Raw genomic sequence first — 25,300 nt, 5'->3', positions numbered from 1 at the left:
TAGATGAGGAAATGTGAGGCGCACAGGTTGTGGCAGGTGGAAAGAGAACACTGTCCTCCCAACTTCACTACTCTGCTCTAGCTTCTAGATCATGTTTCCTCTCGAACATTCAGAATTACACTAGACACGAAAAGATTTGCACCTCAACATGGAGAATATGTTGTGTTTGTATACAGAGGCAATGAACTCCAGAGGCGCATGTTCTTGATGCAATGATCCTACATTCAAGACTATATCTTGGGAAGGGGCAGCAGTTTTGCTCTTGCTGATTTTTGGTTGTCATTGCAACTGCACTTACAATCATAAAAGTCTGAAAGAATTTTTAAAACTTAATTTGACTATTCATATAATCACACCCAATATTTATGTGAAAAAATGTTAAGATACTACTGTTCAATGCTATAATTAATTTTGAGATCAGGCTGCTGTTTAACACTGTCATTAAATACTCCTGGGGGAATTCTCTGCCCAAAAATTAAAAATTCTGCACACAAGATTTTAAAATTCTGCATATTTTATTTGTCAAAATAACACAATATAATCAACCAGTTTCAATTATTTTGGTAATTTATTTCAAAATACGTGTCAGCAAGTATGTCTATAATAATAGAGACAACCAAAAAGATCCAGGAAATGTTTTTGACAGATTCCTTACTAGGCATTTTAATACTAAGCTTTGATTAAAAAGTAATTTAAACTACAATACAGAAACATATTTTCCCCCACCCCTCAGAAGCAGTGCAAAGGCTTTGAGGAGTTGCGGGGTGGGGTGGTGGTGGTAACATAGGAGTTGAGGAAGAAGGAAGTAATTGCTGGGTTGGAGCCTGGGTGTGAACTTGGAGGGTTGTTGGGTGTGGGTGGGAGAAGTATGGAACAGGGATTTTTTGGGGGTAGAGGGATTGTTAGAGAATTGGGGAGCCTCCTTTATGCAGAACCTGGCTGACCCATAGCCTCTCCCTCCATCCTTGTGCCCCTACTCAGCCACCCCTTGTCCCCATATGTCCCTACGCCCCATGTGTCCATGCACTCCCACTCACATTCAGCTGCTAGCTCCTGTGCCCCGCACCAGTCTGTCCCCCCAGGCCTTCTGAACCCCAGTTTATGACCCCCTCCCCCAGCAACTCCATGTGCCCTTCTCTGTCTGTGCCCCCCCCCCCCATATATCCCATGCCTTCTCACCTGGCCCTGCAGACAGGGCGCTGTGAGGAAGGCAGCCTTTCCATCTACCTCTGTGTGGCTGAGTGAGTGGGCTTGGGCTGCCCTCTCTTTTGGTGCCATAGCAGCCCCTGGTGGGAGAAAGGTATAATTGCAGTGCCTTCCTGCCTGTGCACAGAATTTTCTGTGCACAGAATTCCCCCAGGAGTAAAAATAGTCCAGTGAAGTAAGTAACACATTGGTGTGTTGATCTTTGTGAAGACCTTTGCGACTCTAATGAAGCTACTTGATAGATAAAACTTTAAAGCAGGGATAATCTAGAGAAAACTAATATTCAGTAGCCTGTAGTATGGGTTCAAAATATTCATCTGACCTTACCATCCAAGGATGAAGAACAAGTTTGATTCTGTTCTTGATGCCTCATTCTTTTAATTCATTTTCAATTCTCATTCGAATTGCAAAGCTGTCAAATGAGCAGGCTCTTCCATTAGCGTATTCTTTATTTTCCAGTAAAACTAGTGCACAATATTTATAAAAGTGTTTGCTTTTCTGGTATTTTCTAAAGGGAATCCATTAATGTTGCTTTATAGTTCCAACTTGGCAGACCACCTACTCCCTTTCTAAGTAAATGAGGCCAGATTTCCAGTCATGGTCACTGTCACTTGCACCTCCTAGTTCAATCCTGCAAGTGGTTTTACAATCATAATAAGACAAATGTTGATAAAAGAATGTATTTTTTCATTATTTTATTACCTAGTCAAATTAGAATACTTTTAAGATATTGGTATTTTATAGTATGACTCAATTCAAATTGTCACTTACGGTAGAGATCTCAACTTTCCATTATAGTTGAGAATTAGTAAGCAACATTCTTATCACTCATATTAAGTAGTTTACAGTTCATTGCTCCATGATAAAATACATATTTTCCTTCTCTTTTAGTGAAGTGGTATATTAAAGTTTTAAATGCAAGCAACTAAATACATTTCTTATGCACATACAAATATTTAGACTAATCTGTAATAAATCTTATTTTGCAGTACATCCTTAAAAGGACAGTTAGTTCATTCCTAGTGTGCCAGCATATTCCTCTGGTTAGTTTTGCTTCATCCCTGAGTTTATTATGGCTGTTACAGGCTGCCCTGTTTGTTCTCCCCCCCACTACGATTTTTACAAATGGCATTAGATGTATCCAAGCATTCATAAAACTGGCATGCTTCCCTCGGACAAAATGCAGCAAACATGGTACCTTGTTGGATGTGCTGAGAGAAATTATGTGAGGAAGGAGGAGATCCTGCTGCATTGCAGAGCCTGCCCTTTTCTCTTAACATTGGGAAGACCGATTGGCTAGTTGTAGTTTTACACACTGAGGGTTTGTCCACATGTACAGCACTGCAGTGGCGCAGCTGATGAAGGGTCTCTGTGCCTGTGGGAGAGAGCTCTCCCTTGAGATAATAAAACCACTGAGATCTGTGCCTGGTTTCTGCATCTTCCCTCCTCCTTCTGCTCCCCGCCCAGTGGCTCCTGCCTGGACTTGGAGCACTGGGCTCAGGGCTTCTGCTCCACCCCCTCACCCCCCCCCCCACTCCTGCCTGGGCTTGGGGCACCCATTTTCAAATTGGCCAGGGCCCATGTAATCCATTACTAGTTGTGACTAGCAGTTATGAGCAGCACGGGGGTTATTGGACCCACCTCCACTTCTGTCTCCTCCAGCTGCAGAAAGCTCCACAGAAGTGAAAGTGGCAATTCTGCTACCGCCCCTACAACAACTTTGAGACCCCCTCAGTCCCATTTTGGGTTGGGACTCCCATAGTTACAACACCATGAAATTTCAGATGTAAGCATCTGAAATTGGCCAACTTAAAAAACTCTGGCCATGAAATTTACCCAAATGGACTGTGAATTTGGTAGGGCCCTATATAATAGATGTTCTCTGTGACTTGTAAGTCATTAGAGACTTGTGATGTAGAGCATACATAGGTCTGTAAGGATAGTCTTGTAAGGATGGTATAATTGAGATGAACAGGCTACCAAGGGAATTGATGCCTTTCTAGAAGTCATGATTTAGCCGTACAAAATTATTGGGTTCTGTACAGGGTCACTGGTTTAACTTAATGGCCTGTGCTATACAGGAGGTCTGACTGGAGGACCTTATGATCCCTTCTGAGCTTAAACTCTGTGAATATGTAGTATCTTGTCACTATTTATAGCAGGGGCGGGCAAACTTTTTAGCCTGAGGGCCACATCAGGTTTCAGAAATTGTATGGCGGGCGACTTAGGGGAGGCTGTCTCTCCCCAAACAGCCAGGTTTGGCCCGGTCCCCGCCCCCATCTGACCCCCTCCCCTGCTTCTCTCCCCCTGATGTGCTCCCCCCCCAGGACTCCTGCCCCATCCAACCCCCCACCATTCCTTGATCGCCCCCTTGGGACCCATGCCACTGACTGCCCCCTGCTGCCCCATCCAACCCCTCCTCTCCTTCCTGACTGCGCCCCCGTTCCCTGCCCTCTGACCACCCCAACCCCTATCCACACCCCTGCCCCCTGACCACCACCCCGACTTCACCCACCCTCTATCCAACGCTCCCTGCCCCCTTACCGTGCTGCCTGGAGCACAGGTGGCTGGCGGCGCTACAGCTGCGCCGCCTAGTGCACCAGGACAGGCAGCCGTTCCACCCAACTGGAACCAGCCACGCCACAACGCAGCACAGAGCATCGGGTCATGCAGCGCAGCTGCAGAGCCACAGCCTGGCAAGAGCTCGCAGCCCTGCCACCCAGAGCATTGTGCTGGCAGCGTATTGAGCTGAGGCTGTGGGAGAGGTGGAACAGCAGGGGAGGAGCCAGGGGCTAGTCTCCCGGGCCAGGGGCTCAGGGGCTGGGCAGGAGGCTCCCGCAGGCCGGATGTGGCCCATGGGCTGTAGTTTGCCCACGTTTGATTTATAGGTAGGGCAGGTAGCATTACCTATAAACAAGGTTGCCCAACACTTTCCCTGTTTTGGGTTGCCTGCTTCCTGCTGATTTGTTTTTGAAAAATTTCAGCCAAAGTGTTTCAGCTGTTTCTCAGATCAAGGCTAGGGGAAAATTGTTTTGTGAGAAATTTCAGTACCCTCCTTTGGAGTAGGGACTTGGAAATTTGGCAGAGGGCAGCTTTTGTGTCAGGAAACATGCCTTTTGCTGTTAGGTGAAAATCTACCCAAATTTGGCTCGGTTGAAACCTTTTGGAAAAACTGCAGTTTGCATGTGGTCAGTAGAGACTTGCTAGGTCTTTGTAGCTAAAATCTCCAGAGTCCACTGCTCTGACATGTTCCAACCTGGTACTGAGCAGGACTTTTCCTCAGTTGCCGCTCTGGGCTGTTGTGTGCTGGGCACTGTACTGAGCAGGGAGCCTTTCTATCCTTTGCCTTTCTCTGCTGATGCCCAAGCAGTGTGAAGGAGGAAGCTACCTGATTTGAATGCAGAGGGAACAAGAACCAGACGTGTGTGTGTGTGTGTGTGTGTTGAGAAGATTAAGACAAGGAGCCTAGGGCTAGGGAGAGATTGAGAGTTGAGGTAGGGGAGAGATTAGGGCTCGCTGGGCAGAGACTGGGAACCAGTGGTATGGGGTGAGCAGGGAGAGGGGAGAGAAATCTGAGGAGCAGCCAAGGGATGTGCAGTGTTGGTAAAGAGAATGGAGCAAGGAGTTCAGAGTGGGGATGGGGAATGCAGACGCCCAGGGAGGGAGGTAGATTTGGGCTATGTCTAAACTGCAAAGAAAAAACAAGGGCACTGAGTCTCAATGCTTGGGTCAGTTGATTTGGGCTTATGGAGTTTGGGCTGTGGGGCTGAAAACGGCCATGTAAATGTACTTGGAGCCCTTCAGGCAATTCAAGCAATAATTAAGCTAATTGTCATCTATTCAAAGGGTGAGGCACAGCAACTTCCTTAAGTAGGTGAAGCATTTTCTCTGTATAAAAATGAGAACACAGCCCTATTTAACATGGTATTGCCATCTGCATAAGTACAGAAACCCTGAACTTGGAAAGCTTTTAGTTTAAGTCCTTGCCTAAACTGGGGTCTTGTCTATGCACAGTCTTACACCTGATTAACAAAGTGTTCTTAATCCAATTTAGTTGGAATTCAAGTTTGTGTGTTTACATTCTTATTTTAAAGTGCTTTCTTTTCAGTTTAGCTTTTTCCTATTTAAAAGAAAAAAAAGTAATCTACAGCAAAAAAAAACAAAACCCCACAAACCCACTCTAAGAACTTTATACACAAAATTATCTTGTTTTTACCATGCCATTATAATTAAAGCAGTTCAGCCCCCACCAGTGTGGACACAGTTTTGCTGATATAAAGATACTGATATCAATGTAGTTATTCTCATACATTTAGGAAAATCTATTGATATTGGATACCTTTGTATACATAGCTGTTGACACTAGAAGTTGTACCCATTTTAATTATTTTGGTTAAACACCCACCCCACCCCAGATCAAAACAGTTAAATTGGTACAAAACCAGTGTGTAGGCCAGGTGTTAAGGTTAGAACATATTGGCTAATTGGCTGCTGACACAATTTTCAACATTATGTTGATTGTTGAAAAATATGCTAGTGAGGTGTCCGCACTAATGCTCTGAGTGTTGCTGACATTAGTGGGAAATGTTTTGATAGTTCAATATAAACAAGACCTACGCCCCAAAAGAGGTCTTCTATTGAAACCAGGGAAGGCCAGACTTGACGTACATGATAGGGTTTTTTGTTTTGTTTTTGTAACTTTATAACTGTCAGGTTACCTTTATATATCATAGAAGGGGGGGAGGGAGAAAGGCAGTAGCTTAACTTAAAACAAATTAAACTCCTGTGCAGGTCGCCTTTTTAAAAATGTTAAGCATAGACATTTTCAGCCCAAAGAAATAATATGAACACATGGAAAAAGGGTTGTTGAAATGAAAGTTGGACCATATCCTTAATCATAGCAATGTTTGCCTGCAATTGCTGTGATTCGTATCTTAGTTATCACTTCCAAAGACACTTTTTAGAAGCTGCTGCATGACTTGTCCCTGCTGGCTTTGCAGTAGCAGTTAAGTAAGGCTCATTCACAGAGTTGTGCTGACATTATTTAAAGATTGTAAATAATTTAAGCGGCCCCTCCCTGCACTTCCTAGCTGTTTACCACTACCTCTTCACACGGAACTAACACCTTGAGTCGCAGGGAGGGGCTGCTGAGGGTGGGCCCTGAACCTTTAAACCACCCCCCCCCCACACACACACACACTCAGCAGGTTACCAGTTGTCTCTGTCAGAAGCTCCTAACCCCACTGCAGGGTAAGGATGTAAATACCATTTAAGAAGTTAACCATTTAAGTGGTTAAATATTCCATTTAAACGGTTTACCAATGAAGGAGCTGATCCGGCTGGCTAGGGATGGGGCCAGTGGGGCTGGCACAGCCTGGGTGGGGGTTAATGATTAAGGCGGGTTAATCTTTTTACATCCCTACTTCAGGGCAGAAGCCCCAAGTTCTGCCTTCCCCCCCCCGCCCCCGTGCGCAGTAGGTTGAGGGGAGGGACCGGATGTGTGGGGCTCTGTGAGTCGCACTTTAACTGTAAAAGAGCTGTATGGGGCTCAACCACCGCTGGTGTACACGGAAACAGACAAATGCATTTCTTTTCATCTTGGTTACTGACAGGTGCCACTGGTTTAAAAAGGGAATATTGGTGTTTAGAAAGACTGTACTTGTAAGCACAGAATAAATATTTTATACAAATACTTTACATGACAGTTGATCAAGGAGTTACAGTAAGTATTATCTATGACCTAAGTATTAGAAAGGCAATTCCACATTAAATTTTTCTTCCATCTTATCTTGTATATTAGGATGGAATGTCAATGTCACATTACATTTTCTTTGTACAAGAGTATTTTCTGTGATAAATGGCAAGATTTAAAAAGTTGTGTTTGAAGGGATTTGTCAAAACAAACTCTTGCATACAGTATACAGAGTATACTGATTTTTGACAGGCTTTAAGTTAAACTGCAGGCAAAGTTGTCAAAATAGAATTTTATGATGAGTGGCCACTTTCATCATCCATAGTAAGATGTAAGGGCTATGTACTATATTTAAACCAAGTGTGTCATCTGATGGTCCACAACACCAAGCTTTACTTGGATCACAGGCTCCTACTCTGACTTGGTGTCCTAGCATATGCTTGCTGGAGCATGGAACTGGTCTGGTGGGGTAAGGTCAGTGCAAGACTGCAGAACACTTCAAAACAGCTGTGTGAGCAATTTTGCTTTTGTTAAAGACTGGAGTCCAACGGGCATAGGGAAAGTGTGAAATAGGGTAGTTTGATCCAGAATCATAACTTCATTTTAGATGATGATAATGATGTGCTTTGTGTGTCTTCAGGAGTTGTAGAAGGTGATTTAGCTGCTGTTGAAGCATATAAGTCATCAGGAGGAGATATTGCACGCCAGCTTACAGCAGATGAAGTACGCCTGCTAAATCGCCCTTCTGCTTTTGATGTGGGATACACACTTGTACATCTGGCTATACGTTTTCAAAGGCAGAATATGCTAGCAATTTTGCTTACAGAGGTGAGTTACTTTGGCCCTTGTTTAGATCAAATAAAGTTTTTACGTAACCTTACCACATTTTGCAATCATTGCAGTGTGACTTTCTTTGCTAGGTGATGGAGACAGACAAATGCATGAGTAGCATCTTTGTGCCTTTTTTTTCTTTTTTCCCCTTTGCAGCAGTAGTTCTCTTAAAAGAGCAAGACTGTCATATCCACATATCTGACAAGAAACTTTAAGATATAAGCAGTCTGGTCATACTTCCTGACCTTATTGCAGTGGAAGTAAACTACTTTGCTGCCTCCTGTGCTTTTGGCTGGGGGAAAGGAACTGCCACTAGAGCAAAACACTTACAAACACTTGCTGTATCTGAGGAGTTGCAGCAGCCTTTGCTCCACAGTGCACACAGCGCAGCAGGGGGTGGCACATGGCAGGAGCAGGTATGCAGCTGCAACTGTGCCAACTCCACAGGCAGGAAGGGGAGAAATGACTCGACAGGCAGAGGGCAACAGTGTTGTGGGTGGCTCTGGTTTGGTGGAAAGGGTTGCGGGTGGATTGGAGAACAACTTGCTTCACTTGGTTAGGTGTTCTTTGGTCCAAGTTGGACCTAAAAATTAGGCCTGAACAGACAGGGCAGATGGGTCAGATGATACGTGAAGTTCACCTAGAGGCACCCTTGTGTACTTTCAAAACTACCTCCTTTCAGGGAAGAATTACTCAACAGAGCCTCAGTTCACGCCCCTTCCTGCTTAGAGCTGAATCAGGAATCCACGCAACTTTTAAAGGACAATTTAATGAGAAAAATTACTCTTACCCCGCAGGGTTGGGGGATTAACTTTCCCAAGGAAGCTAGTGTGTGGGAGAAGGGGGATGAGATGCACATAATATATCTAAAGCCTGGGGGTGAGGAACAAAGCAGCAGAAGAAACGACTAGTGGGAAATTTTGTGCAGTTAGTACATGCAACTGCACATTTAAGTGATGAGGGACGCGTATGTAACTGGTTTGATGGATAGATTTAAAACAAAGTTAGCTTCACTGAAAAATCCTGTATTTTTGATTTTGTCAGTAGCAATTTTTACCTGCCATAGTTGTGAAAATGTGTACGGAACCCTAGCACATAGTAGTAATACTGTTCCCTAGGTTTGTCAGAATGACCCCTTTAAAATGCATGTCTTTCAAATATTTTAAAATATCTCCATTGTGTAGTCCAGATGTGTACCCGATGTTAATATTTGACTTTTTTCCTGCCATTGATGGCCAGAATCCTTCAGAATATTGTGGTCCATGTAAAGAGTCATTTCCCCACTTATTAGACTTCTGGCAAGTGGGAGGTAAGAAATGGGAAGTATTCAGTATGGGGTATAGAATTCCATGTAATATAAGATGCAACACCATCACAGGACCAAACCAGATCAGCCACAACATCACCGGTTCATTCACCTGCACTTCCACCAATGTAATATATGCCATCATATGCCAGCAATGCCCCTCTGCTATGTACATCGGCCAAACTGGACAGTCTCTAAGGAAAAGGATAAATGGACACAAATCAGACATTAGGAATGGCAATATACAAAAACCTGTAGGAGAACACTTCAACCTCCCTGGCCACACAATAGCAGATCTTAAGGTGGCCATCCTAAAGCAAAAAAACTTTAGGACCAGACTTCAAAGAGAAACTGCTGAGCTCCAGTTCATCTGCAAATTTGACACCATCAGCTCAGGACTAAACAAAGACTGTGAATGGCTTGCCAATTACAGAACCAGTTTCTCCTCCCTTGGTTTTCACACCTCAACTGCTAGAACAGGGCCTCATCCACCCGGATTGATCTAACCTCGTTATCTCTAGCTTGCTTCTTGCTTGCTTATATATACCTGCCCCAGGAAATTTCCACCACTTGCATCTGAAGAAGTGGGTATTCACCCACGAAAGCTCATGCTGCAAAACGTCTGTTAGTCTATAAGGTGCCACAGGATTCTTTGCTGCTTCATGTAATATAAGGAAGCAAAGAAGAAATTTACATGAGGATACTAAATTGTAATCCGTGCCCATCCATAACATCAGGCTTTTTCCTTTTGTCACCATGTGGCCTCAGCCGAGTTTGGATCAGCATTTTATGAACTATCATTTTGTTTGCTTCTGTTATCTGATTCCACCCCACCCCATCAGCCATCTGTTCAATTTCATTTTTTGCTGGAAGCAAGGCTGTTATGTGGTGGTCAATTTAGTGCCTGTTAGCTTCATAATGAGTAAACGATATTTGCATTCACTCCATTTATGATAGCTGTTGACTTATTTGTAATGTCTTTGAGAAGATTCATATTTACACTCATTTGTGACCACCTTGCATCTGTCTTGATGGGATCACTTTTTCCCTCAGAGTTGTTTTTATTCCAGATTCCTTTTTTATAAACAACTTTAAATACTTACTCTATCCCTCTTTTCCTCAAAACGTTTTCTATGAAATGTTATCCAAAGCCTAACGCTTCTTACTATTTTTGGTTAAATATAAATAGCTATCAGGAGAAATAAGTCTGTTATATTACAGGTATCACAACATGCGGCAAAGTGCATTCCAGCAATGGTGTGTCCAGAGCTTACAGAACAAATCCGGCGTGAAATTGCTGCGTCTCTTCATCAACGAAAGGGAGATTTTGCTTGCTATTTTTTAACTGACCTCGTAACATTTACATTACCTGCAGGTAATTATGAAATGCTCCTCACTTTGTTAATGATGCCTTTGTTACTTTAATTGTGTGTGAAACTACAAACTACCGTGACCCTAGATTATGAAAGTACAGAGGACATGCTTCTAGGTCTGGCTGTCCGCTCACCTAAAAATGCTCTTGATACAGTAAAAGCTTTGTTATTTGGCATGTTTCGTGAATGGGGGGTGGTGGTTTAGTCAAAAATTCTGGTTAACTAAGAGTTATACTTTCCAATGGAGGGAGTGAGTTTAGGTGTGGTAGGGAGACTCGGGGAAGGGGGTTGGGACACGGGAAGGGTTTTGGGGTGCCACATCCAGGCAGCGCTCACTTCGGATGGCTACCCGCAAGCGTCGACATGCCCCTGCAGTTCCTAGGCAGAGGTGCACCAGGCAGCTTTGCACACTGCTTCCACCTGCAGGAGCTGCGGAGCCAGTGCTCAGGGTAGGGCCGCGGCAGCACACAGAGCCCCCGTGACCATTCTTCTGCCTATGAGCAGCGGGGACATGTCACCGCTTCTGGGGAGCCACGCAGAGCCAAGTAGGGAGCCTGTTGGCCCCGCACCAACCGGACTTTTAATGGCTTGGTGAATGGTGCTGACCGGAGCTGCCAGGGGTCCCTTTTTGACTGCGTTTTGACTGGGTTTTCTGGTCTGGACACCTGGCAACCCTAATGAAGATTTGTATTGGGAGAGATCAGAAATGGTGGTTTCTAGAGCTTTCCGGTTGGTAAACTGCCAGATAACACAGCTTTTACTGTAATATGCTTATCTGTCTAGAATTTCCTCTTCTGAATCCTTGTGAGGAAAACTGTATAGTGACTTTTTCTGTTCCATTTTGTGTTCAGTCATTTAAGCTATTTTTTTCCAACAATAGGTAAACAGTGGCTGTAGTGCACTATGACCATAAGTAGGGGTCCACTGTACTCCTATCTCACAACAACAGAATTGTTCCCCACTGCAAAAAGTAGCATTTATGGCTACTTCATTTGTTCTGATTCAGTGGGTCATGTAATGTGAAGCAGACAATCTGATAGTGTCGTGTTGCTAAAGATTTTTAAAAATAACTTTCCTTTAATGTTTTTTTTGGGAGGCGTGGGAGGGTTCGGGGAAAGTACAACTGAATGTTTTCACAATGCGAAATTAATATGCAGAGCCCACTGGAACAGAACAGGTTGCCTATATCCAAAAGTGAAAATAGTTTCTGAAACTCGTTTTATTATAAAATTTCAGTTTTGAGGAGTGTAATTATGTAATTTGCCCTTATTTATCTCAGTTGAAGTATATTTGATGTGCTCCAAACTTTGTACATCAATGTTTTATCACATCATAGGATAAGAAAATTTGTCCCATAAAACAACCATTTGCCTTACCACAGAATACAATCATTTTTGTTGCAGAAGTAGGTCTTCCTAAAGGCCGTGGGCCCTTCCTAAAGGGTATGCAGGCAAGTAACAGCGTGTTGGACTTGGTGTCCATGGTATTAGAAAAACAACTTGCCATTTACCATCCGCGCTAGAGCAAGGTTTTCTTAAGACTGATATGGAAAAACTCTTCTTCTCTACTTATTTCTTGCTTTCTCATCTGGTTCCCTACTTCACTGATTCCACTGGAGGAGATCACTGGTGATCCTACAGGTGTCCAGAAATCCTGTGTGTCAGGTCCCTTAGTGCTTTGAACGCCATGACAAGCCAGCATAAAGGATTTTTAGCTTAGTCTGGGATCTGGAGCTTTGGGCCACACATAGCTGAATGGAAAATAGCAAAGCCTTGTTAAGGAATTAGTGGTTAAGGAGGGTGAACAGTAAGAATCAGCTAATCAATAACTGCACACATTCCATATATCAGTACGCCTCCATTTTTAAATGTGTTGGTGTTAAGCAATTTTATTCATTGTTCCTTTTCCAGATATTGAAGACTTACCACAAACAGTCCAAGAGAAGTTATTTGATGAAGTACTTGATAGGGATGTTCAGAAAGGTAAGTACTTCTCTAGAGAGAGTGTGTTATTGCTAGAGCCCTGCAAATCCGTGGCTATCCACTTTATATCTGTGGTCCATTTTTGCAGATAGCAGTTTGGATGTGGATACGAATTTTGTATCTGTGCAGGGCTCTGGAGCTGTAGCACAGACTCACCAGGGCAAGTGGAGAGACTCAAGCTTCCCACAGCTGCCAGCATGGCTCTCACCGACCTGGCACCACAGCCCGGCCGTGATAAGGGGCGGGCAGCTGTGGGGAGTCATGGCGGATCCTCCACCTGCCCTGGGCCAGGTGGGGAGAGGCAAGCAGCCCCCGGCCTGAGTCCCTGCCCCCCCAGGCCCTGCATCCAGGGCAGGTGGAGGGTTTACCACGGCTCCCCATAAGTGCCAGTTTGGCTCGTCTCATGGCCCGGGCTCCCCAGCTGGGCTCCGTACTGGCCTGGCCGGGGGGAGTGGGGCCTTGGGGAGGAAAAAGAGGGGAAGGGGCAGGGGTTTTCCCCTGTGAAAAGTGGACAAGCGAGCCGAGCCGCCCCCTCCCCCAGTGCCCATTGCTGTGCTGTGACCTGTGGAGCTGTTTAGAGACTTGCAAATCTGCAGATACACATTTTTTTTGTATCTGCGCAGGGCCCTAGTTATTACAACTAAGCCCTAAAGTCTTGCTATCTGCAATTAAAGCGATATTTTATTTAATTTGTAATAATACATAAATTCTATATTTAAAACAAAATTTGATGCTGGATAGGTTGGCATTTGCAGGCAAATTTCTACCTTTTTAATATAAAGATTAGAGATTTGACTTTAACACTAGGAGTACTTCTGAAGGGACAAAGAAAATGCGCTGTGGTGCTGGTAAAATTTGTGAAACCTATGAATTTGTTAGTCTAAAAACTTCTGAAGGTCATGAGCTCTTCAATGCTCTCTCTCTGTCTCTCCTGTGTTTAAGTAAAACTGGTGAACAATCTTTCCACTTGAGTAGCTCTCTTGAAACAAATTATGGTTTTTAAGTTGAATGTCTGCTTTTTTTTATCCACAGTGTTTAGTTCAGGGAGCTCAGCTCTACCCTGTTTAGTGCATCTATTTTTGTAATGTTAAGGTGAATAGATATATGTAAATTGTTGATTGTATAGTATTTTCTGATAACCAGTTTACCTGTAATACAGATTTTCATGTTGAAAAGAGTCTAATTGCAAGTAACATTTACTTAGGATTTTTCTTGTATTGTAGAACTAGAAGAGGAATCTCCCATTATAAACTGGTCTTTGGAATTGGGTACGCGTTTGGATAGTAGACTATATGCACTTTGGAATCGGACTGCAGGGGACTGCCTGCTTGATTCAGTACTACAAGCTACTTGGGGCATTTATGACAAGGATTCGGTGCTACGGAAAGCTCTCCATGACAGTTTACATGACTGTTCACATTGGTAAGCTGGTAAATTTCTCATGTTAAGTTCAGGAATATTTTTCCAGTAGCATCGATTGTAATATAGTGATGAACTCGTGGATTTATATTTAATTATGTGGAATAAAAGGGATGAATTACAGCACAGTTGAAATGTGTGTTTAGTTTATCTTTAAAAACAACCCCCTCCCAAAAAATAAATAACCCAAAAACGTGTATATTGTGTAAGTCAATTGTATTACCAAATAAAATTCTTATTTTCAGTGCTTTAAATTCCACACAATGTCCTTACCACGAGCTATAGTATGTCGATTACTGCAGCTTTCACATTGTGAAGTGTAGTGAGCTTATTCTGGACCCGTATGTGCTAGTTCTTTATATAGTAACTAAACTTTTAAGTAACTTAGTTTTTAGCGTGTGGAAAATATATGTTAAAATAACATCAGGTTGCAAAGTCAAGAACTCAAAAGTTAGGAAACGTGAGAATTAAAGTTGCTTGTGCAACCTTAACTTGTCCCTTTTGTGCCATATGCATTATGATAGTCACTTTTCCCATAGTTTCCCCATCTCATTCAGTGCATGGAATGGACCATGTTCACTGGATGAGGAGCTCTTCAATATGTTTTCTCCATTGTTCCACATCTGGCCTCATGCTTGCCTTACTGCACAGTATTCAAACCCTGCTCTGAAAACAGAATTATTCATGTCCTCATGGGCTTTTCTGTGGGGTGTATCACTATAAAATCTGAGCTTTTGTTTAACAAATGTTAATGAACTTATTTTCATAGCATCACTGTGAGGCCACAAAGTTGGTGTTAGTTCCATTTTACAAATGGGGAACTAAGGCACAGAGAAATTAAGGTGAAAAGTATCCATCATTCTAACTGCCCAATTTGAAACACTCAAGACTTGATTTTGCAGAGTACTTAGTATTGTAATAGCATTGCATATGTTTGAAGTCCCGCTCCCATTGACTTCAGTTGTAGCTGTGAATGTTCAGCACTTATGCAAATCAGATCCCAGATATCTCAGATTTGGCACCCACAAAAAATGTGGTCATGTAACCAAAGACTGTATCATAATATATATGCTCACAAGGGGGCCAAATTAAGGTTGCATGGAAAACCTTATTAATTCTGGCACTTCCTAACTTTTTTAAGAACCTAGGAAATTACGGTTTTAAAAACACCCTACATGAAAAAGATTAAGGTTGCGAACTAAAAAGACAAATTCCATCATATGGATTCTGTTGACACACACCTGGTTCATCATCAGGGTTGGGACCTTTAGATCCAACATACTGACTTCTGCCATTTGAGCTAATGGAGAAACTGATAGCAGTAGTAGGTTTTCATCTTCTGTGGGCCAGCAGTAGAGGAGGAATTGGATACTTTGCCAGTGGATTTTACAGATATTTGCTGACCGCACAGAAGTGGTGAGACTAGGGAATCAAGGGTTCCATTCCAGTCTCTGGAGAAGGGAATAGTCTCTAGTGGGCACAAACTCTTGCCTGTTTCCCCACAGGCTTGACCCTTCTGTCGTGTCTCGTCTCTTTCCTCCCCCCCTCCCCCCAGCCCCTCCAGTCTTGTGGCTAGCCTCCTTGCCCAGCATTCTGAGTCTGTCCGCCTGTCTCTTTTCCCCCACAGTTCCTTGTCCAATCTCACTGGCCTCTTTGTCCAGTCTCTTTCCATCCATGGCCGCATGGTCTGTCTCTTTCCCAGCCTATCTTTGTCCCTACACCTTTTTTAGCCGTCCAGTCTCTTTCCATCACTCCCCATTTCCCACCTCGGCTCCAACTCTTCTTGCCCAGCCAATTCCAGTTTCCCTCTCCCCCCTCGGCTCCCAGTTTTGTTCAGTCATTGTCTGTAACCTCTTCCTGGTCCCAGGTTACTCCGTGGGGTCATGGTCTTGCCTGAGTCAAATACAGAAGGGACAACTTCCTTCTGCATGCTGCGAAAGTGGATAAGGAAAAGTTATTTACTTATTCCCATAATACAAGAACTAGGGGTCACCAAATGAAATTAATAGGCAGCAGGTTTAAAACAAATAAAAGGAAGTTCTTCTTCACGCAGCGCACAGTCAACTTGTGGAACTCCTTACCTGAGGAGGTTGTGAAGGCTAGGACTATAACAATGTTTAAAAGGGGACTGGATAAATTCATGGTGGCTAAGTCCATAAATGGCTATTAGCCAGGATGGGTAAGAATGGTGTCCCTAGCCTCTGTTCGTCAGAGGATGGAGATGGATGGCAGGAGAGAGATCACTTGATCGTTGCCTTTTAGGTTCACTCCCTCAGGGGCACCTGGCATTGGCCACTGTCGGTAGACAGATACTGGGCTAGATGGACCTTTGGTCTGACCCGGTACGGCCTTTCTTATGTTCTTATGTTATGTTATGCTTGGGTGCTAGCAGGGGTACAATTGAGAGAAAAGGGGAGACAGCGTCCCTTCTTTCCATTCTGGTGCCTGGGCACTGCTTGCAAGGAGCCAAGAGCTGCAATTTCAGGGAAAGGCCTCCTTAGCCTCTGTCTGAAGCATTCCCAATGTGCGCAGTCTTCAGAATGGCTGTGAAACTGGAGCTAATATCTGGTGAGAATGGATGAACCGTAGTGGGTTTTTTGTTTGTTTGTTTTTCCCCCTGCCAATGGCTTGTAACTTACCCAAATTTGGCTGGATTTTCACGGGAGCAGCACAAGGTACATCTACTCCTTGGAGGAATCCTGCACCAAAAAATAAAAAATTCTGTGCACAATATTTTAAAAATCTGCAAAATTCTGCGTATTTTATTTGTCAAAATAACAATATAATCATGCCATTTTCAGTTATTTTGGTAATTTATTTCAAAATACCTGTCGACAAGTATATCTAACAAAACAGACAAGAATAAAGATTCAGGAAATGTTTTTGACAAATTCCTTACTAGACATATTAATACAGAACTTTGAATAATAGTTCATTTAAATTATAATATAGAAACATATTTCCCACACCCCTCACAAGCAGTGCAAAGGCTTGGAGTCAGGGTAACTGAGTTGCTGAGTGAGAAGGAAGTAATTTCTGGGAGTGAACCTGGAGGGGTTGTTGGCTGGGTGTGGGTGGGAGAAGTATGGAAAAGGTTTTTCAGGGCGGGGGGGAGGGCAGGAGGGAGGAATTGTCAGGGAGTTTGGAGACCCTGGCTGGGAGAGACTGGAGGTCAATCAGTCAGGCACATCTTCACCCGACCCAATGTGTCCCTGCATACCCTTCCCCTGTGTGCACCCCCACTCCCATTCAGCTCTTGCTTCGCTCTGTCTCCCCACTAGCCCTTCTGAACTCCAGTAGCCCTGTGTGACCCAGTCTGTCCCCCTCTCCCCCATATCCTGTGCCTCCTTGCCCTGTGAGGAATGTAGCTTCTTCTCACTCTCCCGATCGGTTGCTGATTGCTACAGCCAGTGAGCCGCCTGCCTCTGTTCTGGTGCCCCAGGTTGGCAAAAGGCGTAACTGCGGAGCCTCTCTGGCAGAATGTGTTTCCTTTGGAGGTTTAAAAAAAAACAACAAACAAAACTGTGGGGAAACATTAATTCTGTGCATGTGCCGTGGTGCAGAATTCCCCCAGGAGTAACATCCCTGACACCGAGACCATCCCTGCCAAATTTCAAATCCTTGCTCCAAAGCAGGGGAGCACTAGATCTTCTCAGAGAAAAGGTTGCCAGAATTTTTTAACATGGCAAAACAATGTATTTTTCCCTAGCCTCATTTTTAGAAATGGCTAAACTGTTTTTAGCCAACATTTTCCAAACAAATTCAACAAGAGGACAATGTTCCTGGCCACCCTGAGGCACTCCGGTTTGCGCATAACGATGTTGAAGACTTCTCTTCCCCCCCCACCCCCCGTACCACCTCCAACCTCTCAACCAAGGCGTCATTTGCTGTTTCAAGGCCACGTACACAAGGCTTACGTTCTCATGGATATGTAGTGCTATGGATGCTGATCCCAATCTTAATGTGATGGAGTGTCGGAAATCCTTCAACATTGCATCCATTGCCTGTTTAATATAAATGATGCAATCAGCAATCAAGCCTGAAACAGTCAATGCATGTTGGCAAAACCTATGGAAAGAATGTGTGAATGACTTTAAGGGTTTCCCGACCATTGACAAAAAAGTGAAACACACTGTTCAGGTGGCCAGGCAAGTGGGTGGTATGGCTTAGTCGACATCCTTGAGGAAGAAATTGAAGAATTCTATGAGGCCATAGAGAAACATTGACTAACGAAGAGTTAGAGGAACTGATAAAATCGTCTACAGAAGACAAAGATGACGACGATTAACAGGAAGAGCCAGCAAGTTGGAATCTTCATAAATTTTGCTGAAGTGAAACACTTGAATGATTAAATTTCTGAATACGATCCCTCTATGGAACGGAGCCTCAAAATCGAGTGGTGTCGACTCTGAAATCAGCAGAGATACTGAGGTGACTAATGGTGCTGAAGTGGAGGGCGGCGAGTGCCACCACAGTAATATTGGTGGCACTGAAAGCGGGAGTACCAAAGAAGTTCCCAGTGCCAAGGAGGTAATTTGTGCTGAGCCCAACACCGGCCCCACTTCCACTTACTGAAGAAAAGAAACATTGGGGTTTTCGGCCAACAGACCCACAAGTTCAGCGGCCTACCCAGCCAACAAGGCCATAAATGATGCAGCCTGGCAGAGTCCTGAACTAAGGGAGAGGTCGGGTCAGAAAGGCAGAGGAGGTTAGTTGCTGCTTGAAATGCTGCTGGCACAGAAATAGCTGGTGTTGACATTGCCCTTGTCAGTAGCGGACTCAACAGTCACTCCAAGGCCAGAACTGGAGTCAGTGGTATGGGGTCCCTGCCCTCCCTGCACTGTATTGGGGAGCAGTTGATGGGACCTACTCCATCCTGTATGCCAACATTCACACTGTGCTGGTCCACACTCCTTCTGGAGGAGGCAGACAAGTCCCCACAGGACCTGGAGTGGCCACAATGTGAAGTGGCAGCATTCTTGCAACCTGAGGGCAACCTCCGATCCAGTGTAGGCCTTGGTGCTGCAGCAGGCCTATTCAAGCAGATGCTCCTTTAGACAAAGAGCCCTTGCCACCTGAGTCTGTCATGAACTATTTGCAAATCGAATACCACTCCTTGATGTTGGCTTTGCCTAAGCACAGCAAGCACCACATGTGGGGATCGTTGTTGAGGATCTTTTCCCCTGCAGTAGACAATGTTTAAACCCCGTCTTCTCCAATATTATGGTAGCAAGATTCTTAAAAGGGTATCATCTCCATCCTCTAGTCCAAGTGTCTGTTCCTCTCTGGGACCTTAACACAGTCCTAGCGGCTTTAATGGGACCTCCATTTGAGCCCTGGTCATCTTGTCCCTGTCCGCTTTTGTGTCAGAAAACCTGCATTCCTAGTAGCGATAATGTCCACAAGAAGAGTGATAGTTGCAGGCTCTGATGGCAGAGCCTTCTTTTACATAATTCTCCGAGGACAAAGTTACTTTATGAGCACACCCCAAATTTTTATCTAAAGTGGTTTCTCAAGTTTCATTTGTACCAGACGGTATATTTACCTGTGTTCTTTCCTAAGTCGCATTCATTTTTGGAGCAGCATCATCACCTGATGTCCAGTGTATGAAGAAGTTTAACCTTCCATCTGGACAGGACTAGCCTGTTTCGTGTTTTGCCTCGTCTTTGTGTCTCATGCAGATCATATGAAAGGTCAAGTGGTCTTTTCATAGACAATCTCTAAATGGATAACATCCTTTATCAAGGCTGCATATGAAATATCTTCAGCTGCATCTCCTCTGCTCTCGTAGAACGTGAGCTCGTTCTACTAGAGCACAAGCAATGTCAATAGTGTTCCTCAGTGACATTTCAATATTGGACATTTGCAAGGTTGCTATGTGGTCATCCATATGTACATTTATAAACCATTATGCCATTACTACATCTTCCAGGGTGGATGGAGTTTTGGTACGGTTGTCCTGCAGTCCTTGTTTAGGTAGACTCCGAGCCCACCTTCTGGGGTGGGAACTGCTTGTAAGTCATGTAAGTGGACTACATGGCTGCATCTACTCGAAGAGGAAATGGTTACTTACTGTAACTCTGGTTCTTCAAGATGTGATGCAGACATGTATTCCATGACCCACCCTCTGTCCTCTCTGCACTGAAGTCTAGTCTCCGGGGGTCAGGATCACTGAGGTTTTTTTTTACTGGCAGCACTGAAAGATCCACACAACTTCTGGCAATGTTTTTCTGCATGCCCTCCTAAACTGGCTTCTTGAACAGAAAAGCATCTCTAGTTTGCTAGTGACAGCTACAAATCATTCCAACGTCATGCTTATGGTTAACAATTTACAGATGTGTAATTATGCTGCTTGGCAATATCTGAATATTTTTGAATATGGTGCATCTTACAGATGTTAACATATAACTGTGTTTTGGTGATTAAAAATCTGTGGCTATTTCAAACATTTTAGTAATTACCCATTTTTGAAATTAACATACAATTTGTTCTTGATAAAGTCGTTCTTTAAAAAAGCTTCTGGATTTCTACCTGAGGGGGGACTACAATCCATTTGAATTTGAGACATATCTACTTTACTTGTGTCCTAAACCAATTCACCTGAAAGAAGAAAATCTGCATTCTTCAGATGAGAGAAGAGTAAGGAATTGCTCCTTAAACAGAACATTAAATTTACATGAAATTCTATGCCTTGTTTGTTCCCTATGGAACTACATTTACCAAAAAAAGGCAGTAAGGCTTCAAAATAAACTATGCAAGATGTATCAAATTGGCCATTAGAAGCCTTTCATCAGTTACGATAAGTGCCTCCTGTGGACATTCGATCCCACTCAGTCAGATATCAAGTGGCTTCTTAGGCAGGGATGATCAGCCTTGTACCAGCTAATTTGCAGACTGACTCTTGTATCATTTCCTTTAATTCATAAAACAATACAAGATAGCTATTTCACTTTATGGATAGTCTTTGTCAAAGTTCACGGCTGAGCAATCCCAGTAGTTCCTCTATGGCGGTGGAAAGAATTATGAGAAGAGGATAACTTGTTGCCTTACTGTCAGTTGGTCTTCTTACAACATTATACATTCACCAATTGAAAAGACTCTGCGTATTCTCAGACAAATGCATAAAATAGCACAGCTTGGTTAACTGTCTGCTTGTTCATATACAGCCGTCACATAGATGGTATTAAAACATTAGCTTAGTTGCTTCCTTTTCATGATAAACAGGACCAATCATATGCAAACTCTGAATTAGTTGATGGCTGCTTGGAGAACTGTTTACAGGTAAGCTACAGCTGGTCTGCCTCCTTGGGACTTGGAGTTCTGTTTTTCTGATGCACAGTCTGTTTCTGCCCAATGGAAATTGCCGGCATGGAAGAGTTTAGATTTTAAAGTTTCACAAGATTTCTTTTAAAATTGTTTTTGCAAGATGGAAATAGGAAACCCATTCTATTCTTTCATAAATGTTGACTCTTAAACTCTAAAATATTACCATCAGTTGTTGTATGACTCACTTATTCTCAAAAATCAAACTACTATCTTACTTGCTTTACATCCTTTTTTTGCTGCTCACTGTTCTAGGTTTTACACCCGTTGGAAAGAGTGGGAGTCATGGTACTCCCAAAGCTTTGGTTTACATTTCTCACTGCGAGAGGAACAGTGGCAGGAAGATTGGGCGTTTATACTCTCTCTTGCTAGTCAGGTAAGAACATTTTCTTTAAAATCTTACTCTAGGAAGGGATGTAGAATCTGAAGAGCAATTTCATAAACTTGCATTGTTCGTGCTTTAGCCCAGAGTTTTTGGTTAAGGAAAACATCAACCATTTTTCTTACACCAGAAATCGCTAAGTGTTACGGATAGGGTCTTCTCCACAAGAATAAACTGTGAAACTGTATTTGAAAATTGAATTTATAATTTGAGTTTACTGGTAACCTTTCAGCAAAACTGATGCTATTTTTCTTATCTGGTAGGATGAAGCTTGTAAGAGATGAGGCACCAGTTTCTGTTCTGTTTAATGCCCTGCCTCCTTCCCCATACACCTTAAGTAATCGTAGAGAATGAACATGTCTACAGACTTTTTGTGAGCTTGAACCATTAAAGCACTGGCAAATTGAGATTGCATTTCATAATCCAGTGCAAATGTGCCAAGTGCATTTTTAAACCTTTATAACTGTGGTAAAATAAACCATATTTTCAGACTCTCTAAATGGCATATCTACAACCTAGAGACTATCTCCCTGTCAAATTTCCATCTTCTACTGATGTGTTAGAACAGCTAAAATTTAAATTTTATTTTCCATTATTGGGGAAAAGGAGTATTTGTTTTTTATTTTTTGCAAATATCTGAGTTTTTTTGGGCTCAAACTTTGCATAAAACTTCACACATGAACACAGAACAAGCCTGTTGTATTTAAAAAACAAAAACACGGAAAAAATAGGTAAACTTCCTGCAAGTGAAGCATTCCAGAAAAATGTTTTGATTATGGAAATCTAAATGACAGCCATGACTTCAACGAGACTTCAGCAAAATTTTAGGTGGAGAAAAATTTGGTTTTATGGGGTTCATACAGAAGTAAATGTTAGATTAAAGTTCTGTTTCAAGTATTCTTTTTTTTTTTTCCCCTTTGGTATAGCCTGGAGCAAGTTTGGAGCAGACACACATTTTTGTACTTGCACATATTCTTAGAAGACCAATTATAGTTTATGGAGTAAAGTATTATAAGAGTTTCCGGGGAGAAACGTTAGGATATACCCGTTTTCAAGGTAAGCCTCGATACCTAATTACAATTTGTACTTCTTAAAAAATGGGTTTTAAGAGTCTGAAAGCAGCTTGATATAAGATTCTTGTGGAAGGGAGGTGGAGTGAATTTATACAGAAGTAGCTGTTGTTTTAAGCCTCTAATTCTTATAAACCTGTGCGTTCAACCAGTGGTTAACTCCTTGATAGGGAAGGCTGATTATCGAAGTACAAGACTTGCTGGCAGCAGACGTTGGGTGCAGCCAGAGTGGAAGGATGAATGTTTTAAATGACACTTAATACATTCTTTATAGACTTGTTAATTGCATTCAATTTATTGAGGATCACTATTACATTCTTATAAGCCAGGAGAAATGTGTAGAATAATGAAGGTGATGCTGCACTATTATAAAAAGTGATTTTTCAGGGGTGCAGCTTACCCCCATTTAAAACAGAAAATCAGTCTGCATTTTGTTTAGTCAATGTTCCTGTTGTAATACATAATGGCACAATATGGTTATGTGAGAAACAATAGCAATGCTTCACTAAACACTGGATTAATGGAACTCTGCAGAGTCTTAGGTAATGGAAAACCACTTATAAAAGATCCTTGCCTGAAGTACAAAACAAAGATTTTAAAAATATGAAGTAATTCACTAATGGTAAGGAGTAAATTAATTTCATAATGAAATACTATTAACCATAATTATATAGTCCAGGCTATTTCTAAATGATTGGCTTCCACTTTAGATTTAGCAAGTACAGAACTCATCTCATTAGCATTTTCATTGTGTTTGTGCATCATTGGGAAATCTTGACTCCAAATGTTAAGGGGTTAATAGAAAAAGTCTGAGAGCTAGGAACTGTAATGAACATTCCTGGTGGTTCTGGACTGGACTGAACTGGGGTCCTTAGTAAAATTCAAATAGTCTTGTCATTATTAGGTTTATTTTTAAGATGGATGCAATTGCCAAGGGCATTTCCCTGCTTTCCAGTTCCTTGTGGGGAGAGGAGTACCTTTTTAAAAGTTACATGTTAAACTATTAAAGAAGTTTTCTAACTGTGGCTTAATGGAAGGGCCAGCAGAAATCTGTAGAAATTTTTGTCATATTCTGGTCTTCTCAGATCTACAGATTTTTGTTTGTTTATTTTAATATTAAACTGGAAAGAGCAGTCCCCCAAACCTGTTTCAACTATATCTTCATCTGTGGTATACGTGTAGTATATTCTGCGTTTGTTCAGCATTTAGCACAGTGGGATTCTCGTCTACGATTGGGGCTCCTAGGCATTATTGCAGTATAAATAATTAGAATTCCTAGCTCCATGTATACCAGGTTATTAGAACTTATAATAATTCAGTTTATAACTAAACTGATGTATTTGTATTTTAAATGCACTGAAGGAGTTTGTTCAGTGCCTTTTATAAATTGGAGGGATTGTGGGTGGGATCATCATTCAAATAATAGTCTCACAACAAAGTGGGAGACCTAAACTGAACTCTGGACTCCCACTTTTACTCCCCAGGCTTATAAAAGCTAGGAGTTACAAAGGTATCTGCTGGGTAGCCTTGAGGACTAAGCGGCATGCCTTGTCACTCCACAGCATCCCCCTCTCACGTGATTTGCGCTGCAGTCTATAGGAACAGTTAAAGGAGTCATCCTCTGGGCTAGAGGTAAGATGCCATATTAAGGTAGCTAGAGAAGATGAAAGGGGGTAATAAAAAAAAAATAAGGTTGGAATAGCAGAGGAAATGGTAGTGTTTCTGGTATTTTGCCATTCTTGATCAAACATTGAACCATAAAGTTGGCATCTTGCCTTCAGCAGTAGCCAATTGTTTTGCCAAGTACTTTACCTCAACCTCTGTATAGAATACAGTTGGTTAAGAGAGAGATTCCTTTTTGACCCCATGCCAATATCTTTTATTCTGAAGCACGAAATTAGATGACCCATCTTTTAGTATGAATAACTACAAAAGATATTTCTGGTCATCCTACAATCTGTTTCTAACTATCTGTAGCAATGAATTCCACAGACTCTTTGCTGTTATGTGTGATTGATCTTTTGTTTATGTAGTATGAGGTGATAAAATAGATGCTGACCAGTTTTTTTTTAAATTATTTTTAACTGAACTTGTAATTGTGCATTCCTCGATCAATTTCCTATCTTTCCTGCTTGGCTTTCTAGGTAAAGAAGAGCCCAGCCTTTGTAGAATGAATGTAAATGTTACTTTAACGGTCTCTAGTTCAGTGTTAGACTCACATCTGTGTATGTCCAGAGGTGTACATTCAACTTTGCCTAGATGCTAACATATAAATATTTCAGTGATTGGGAAATGAACACCTAAGGGTGAATGGAGATGAAGGACGTGTATATGATGTCTTTGCTACTGCTTCTCTGCTAAGCGTAGCAATTTCCATCAAGACAAACAGCACACTGATAGTTTCAAAAATTCCCATTGTTGTATAAGAGATTGAACAGAGAACATATTCGAGGCAGCCAGGAACTTGATTGCCATGATGGCTCCGCAGTTGTCCACCAGCCAAGACAGACCTCCATTACTGCAAGGTGTGGTGCAGTCTAGAGGTAAACCCACGATGATGGCACCACTCGCCTTCTCCGTGGCACCATTCTCCAGCTCTGCCATGATCCCCCACGCTCAAGGTCCCCGTCATCGGACTTGGAGGCAGAGTCCTACTATTCCAGGTGCAGTTGGCACCGATTTGAGTGGCGCCGCTACAGGCGGGGAGGGTGCTGTG

General features: G+C 42.6%; 1 protein-coding gene across 2 annotated transcripts in view; it reads left to right on the top strand.

Moving 5' to 3' along the window:
* Positions 1–25,300, top strand: part of ZRANB1 (zinc finger RANBP2-type containing 1) — a 69,572-nt gene that overhangs the window by 32,175 nt on the left and 12,097 nt on the right. For both annotated transcript variants that reach the window (XM_045025964.1, XM_045025963.1), the window contains 6 exons: positions 7,539–7,726; positions 10,257–10,410; positions 12,319–12,390; positions 13,614–13,812; positions 21,388–21,508; positions 22,441–22,570. In XM_045025964.1, coding sequence (XP_044881899.1) covers positions 7,539–7,726; positions 10,257–10,410; positions 12,319–12,390; positions 13,614–13,812; positions 21,388–21,508; positions 22,441–22,570 — 864 coding nt within the window. The remainder of the gene's footprint in view (positions 1–7,538; positions 7,727–10,256; positions 10,411–12,318; positions 12,391–13,613; positions 13,813–21,387; positions 21,509–22,440; positions 22,571–25,300) is intronic.

Source organism: Mauremys mutica, chromosome 7 (genome assembly GCF_020497125.1).
Source record: "Mauremys mutica isolate MM-2020 ecotype Southern chromosome 7, ASM2049712v1, whole genome shotgun sequence".
NCBI classification, from domain to species: Eukaryota; Metazoa; Chordata; order Testudines; family Geoemydidae; genus Mauremys; species Mauremys mutica.
The sequence above is the reverse complement of the archived record's forward strand: the minus strand, read 5'-3'. Positions and strand labels throughout refer to the sequence as shown.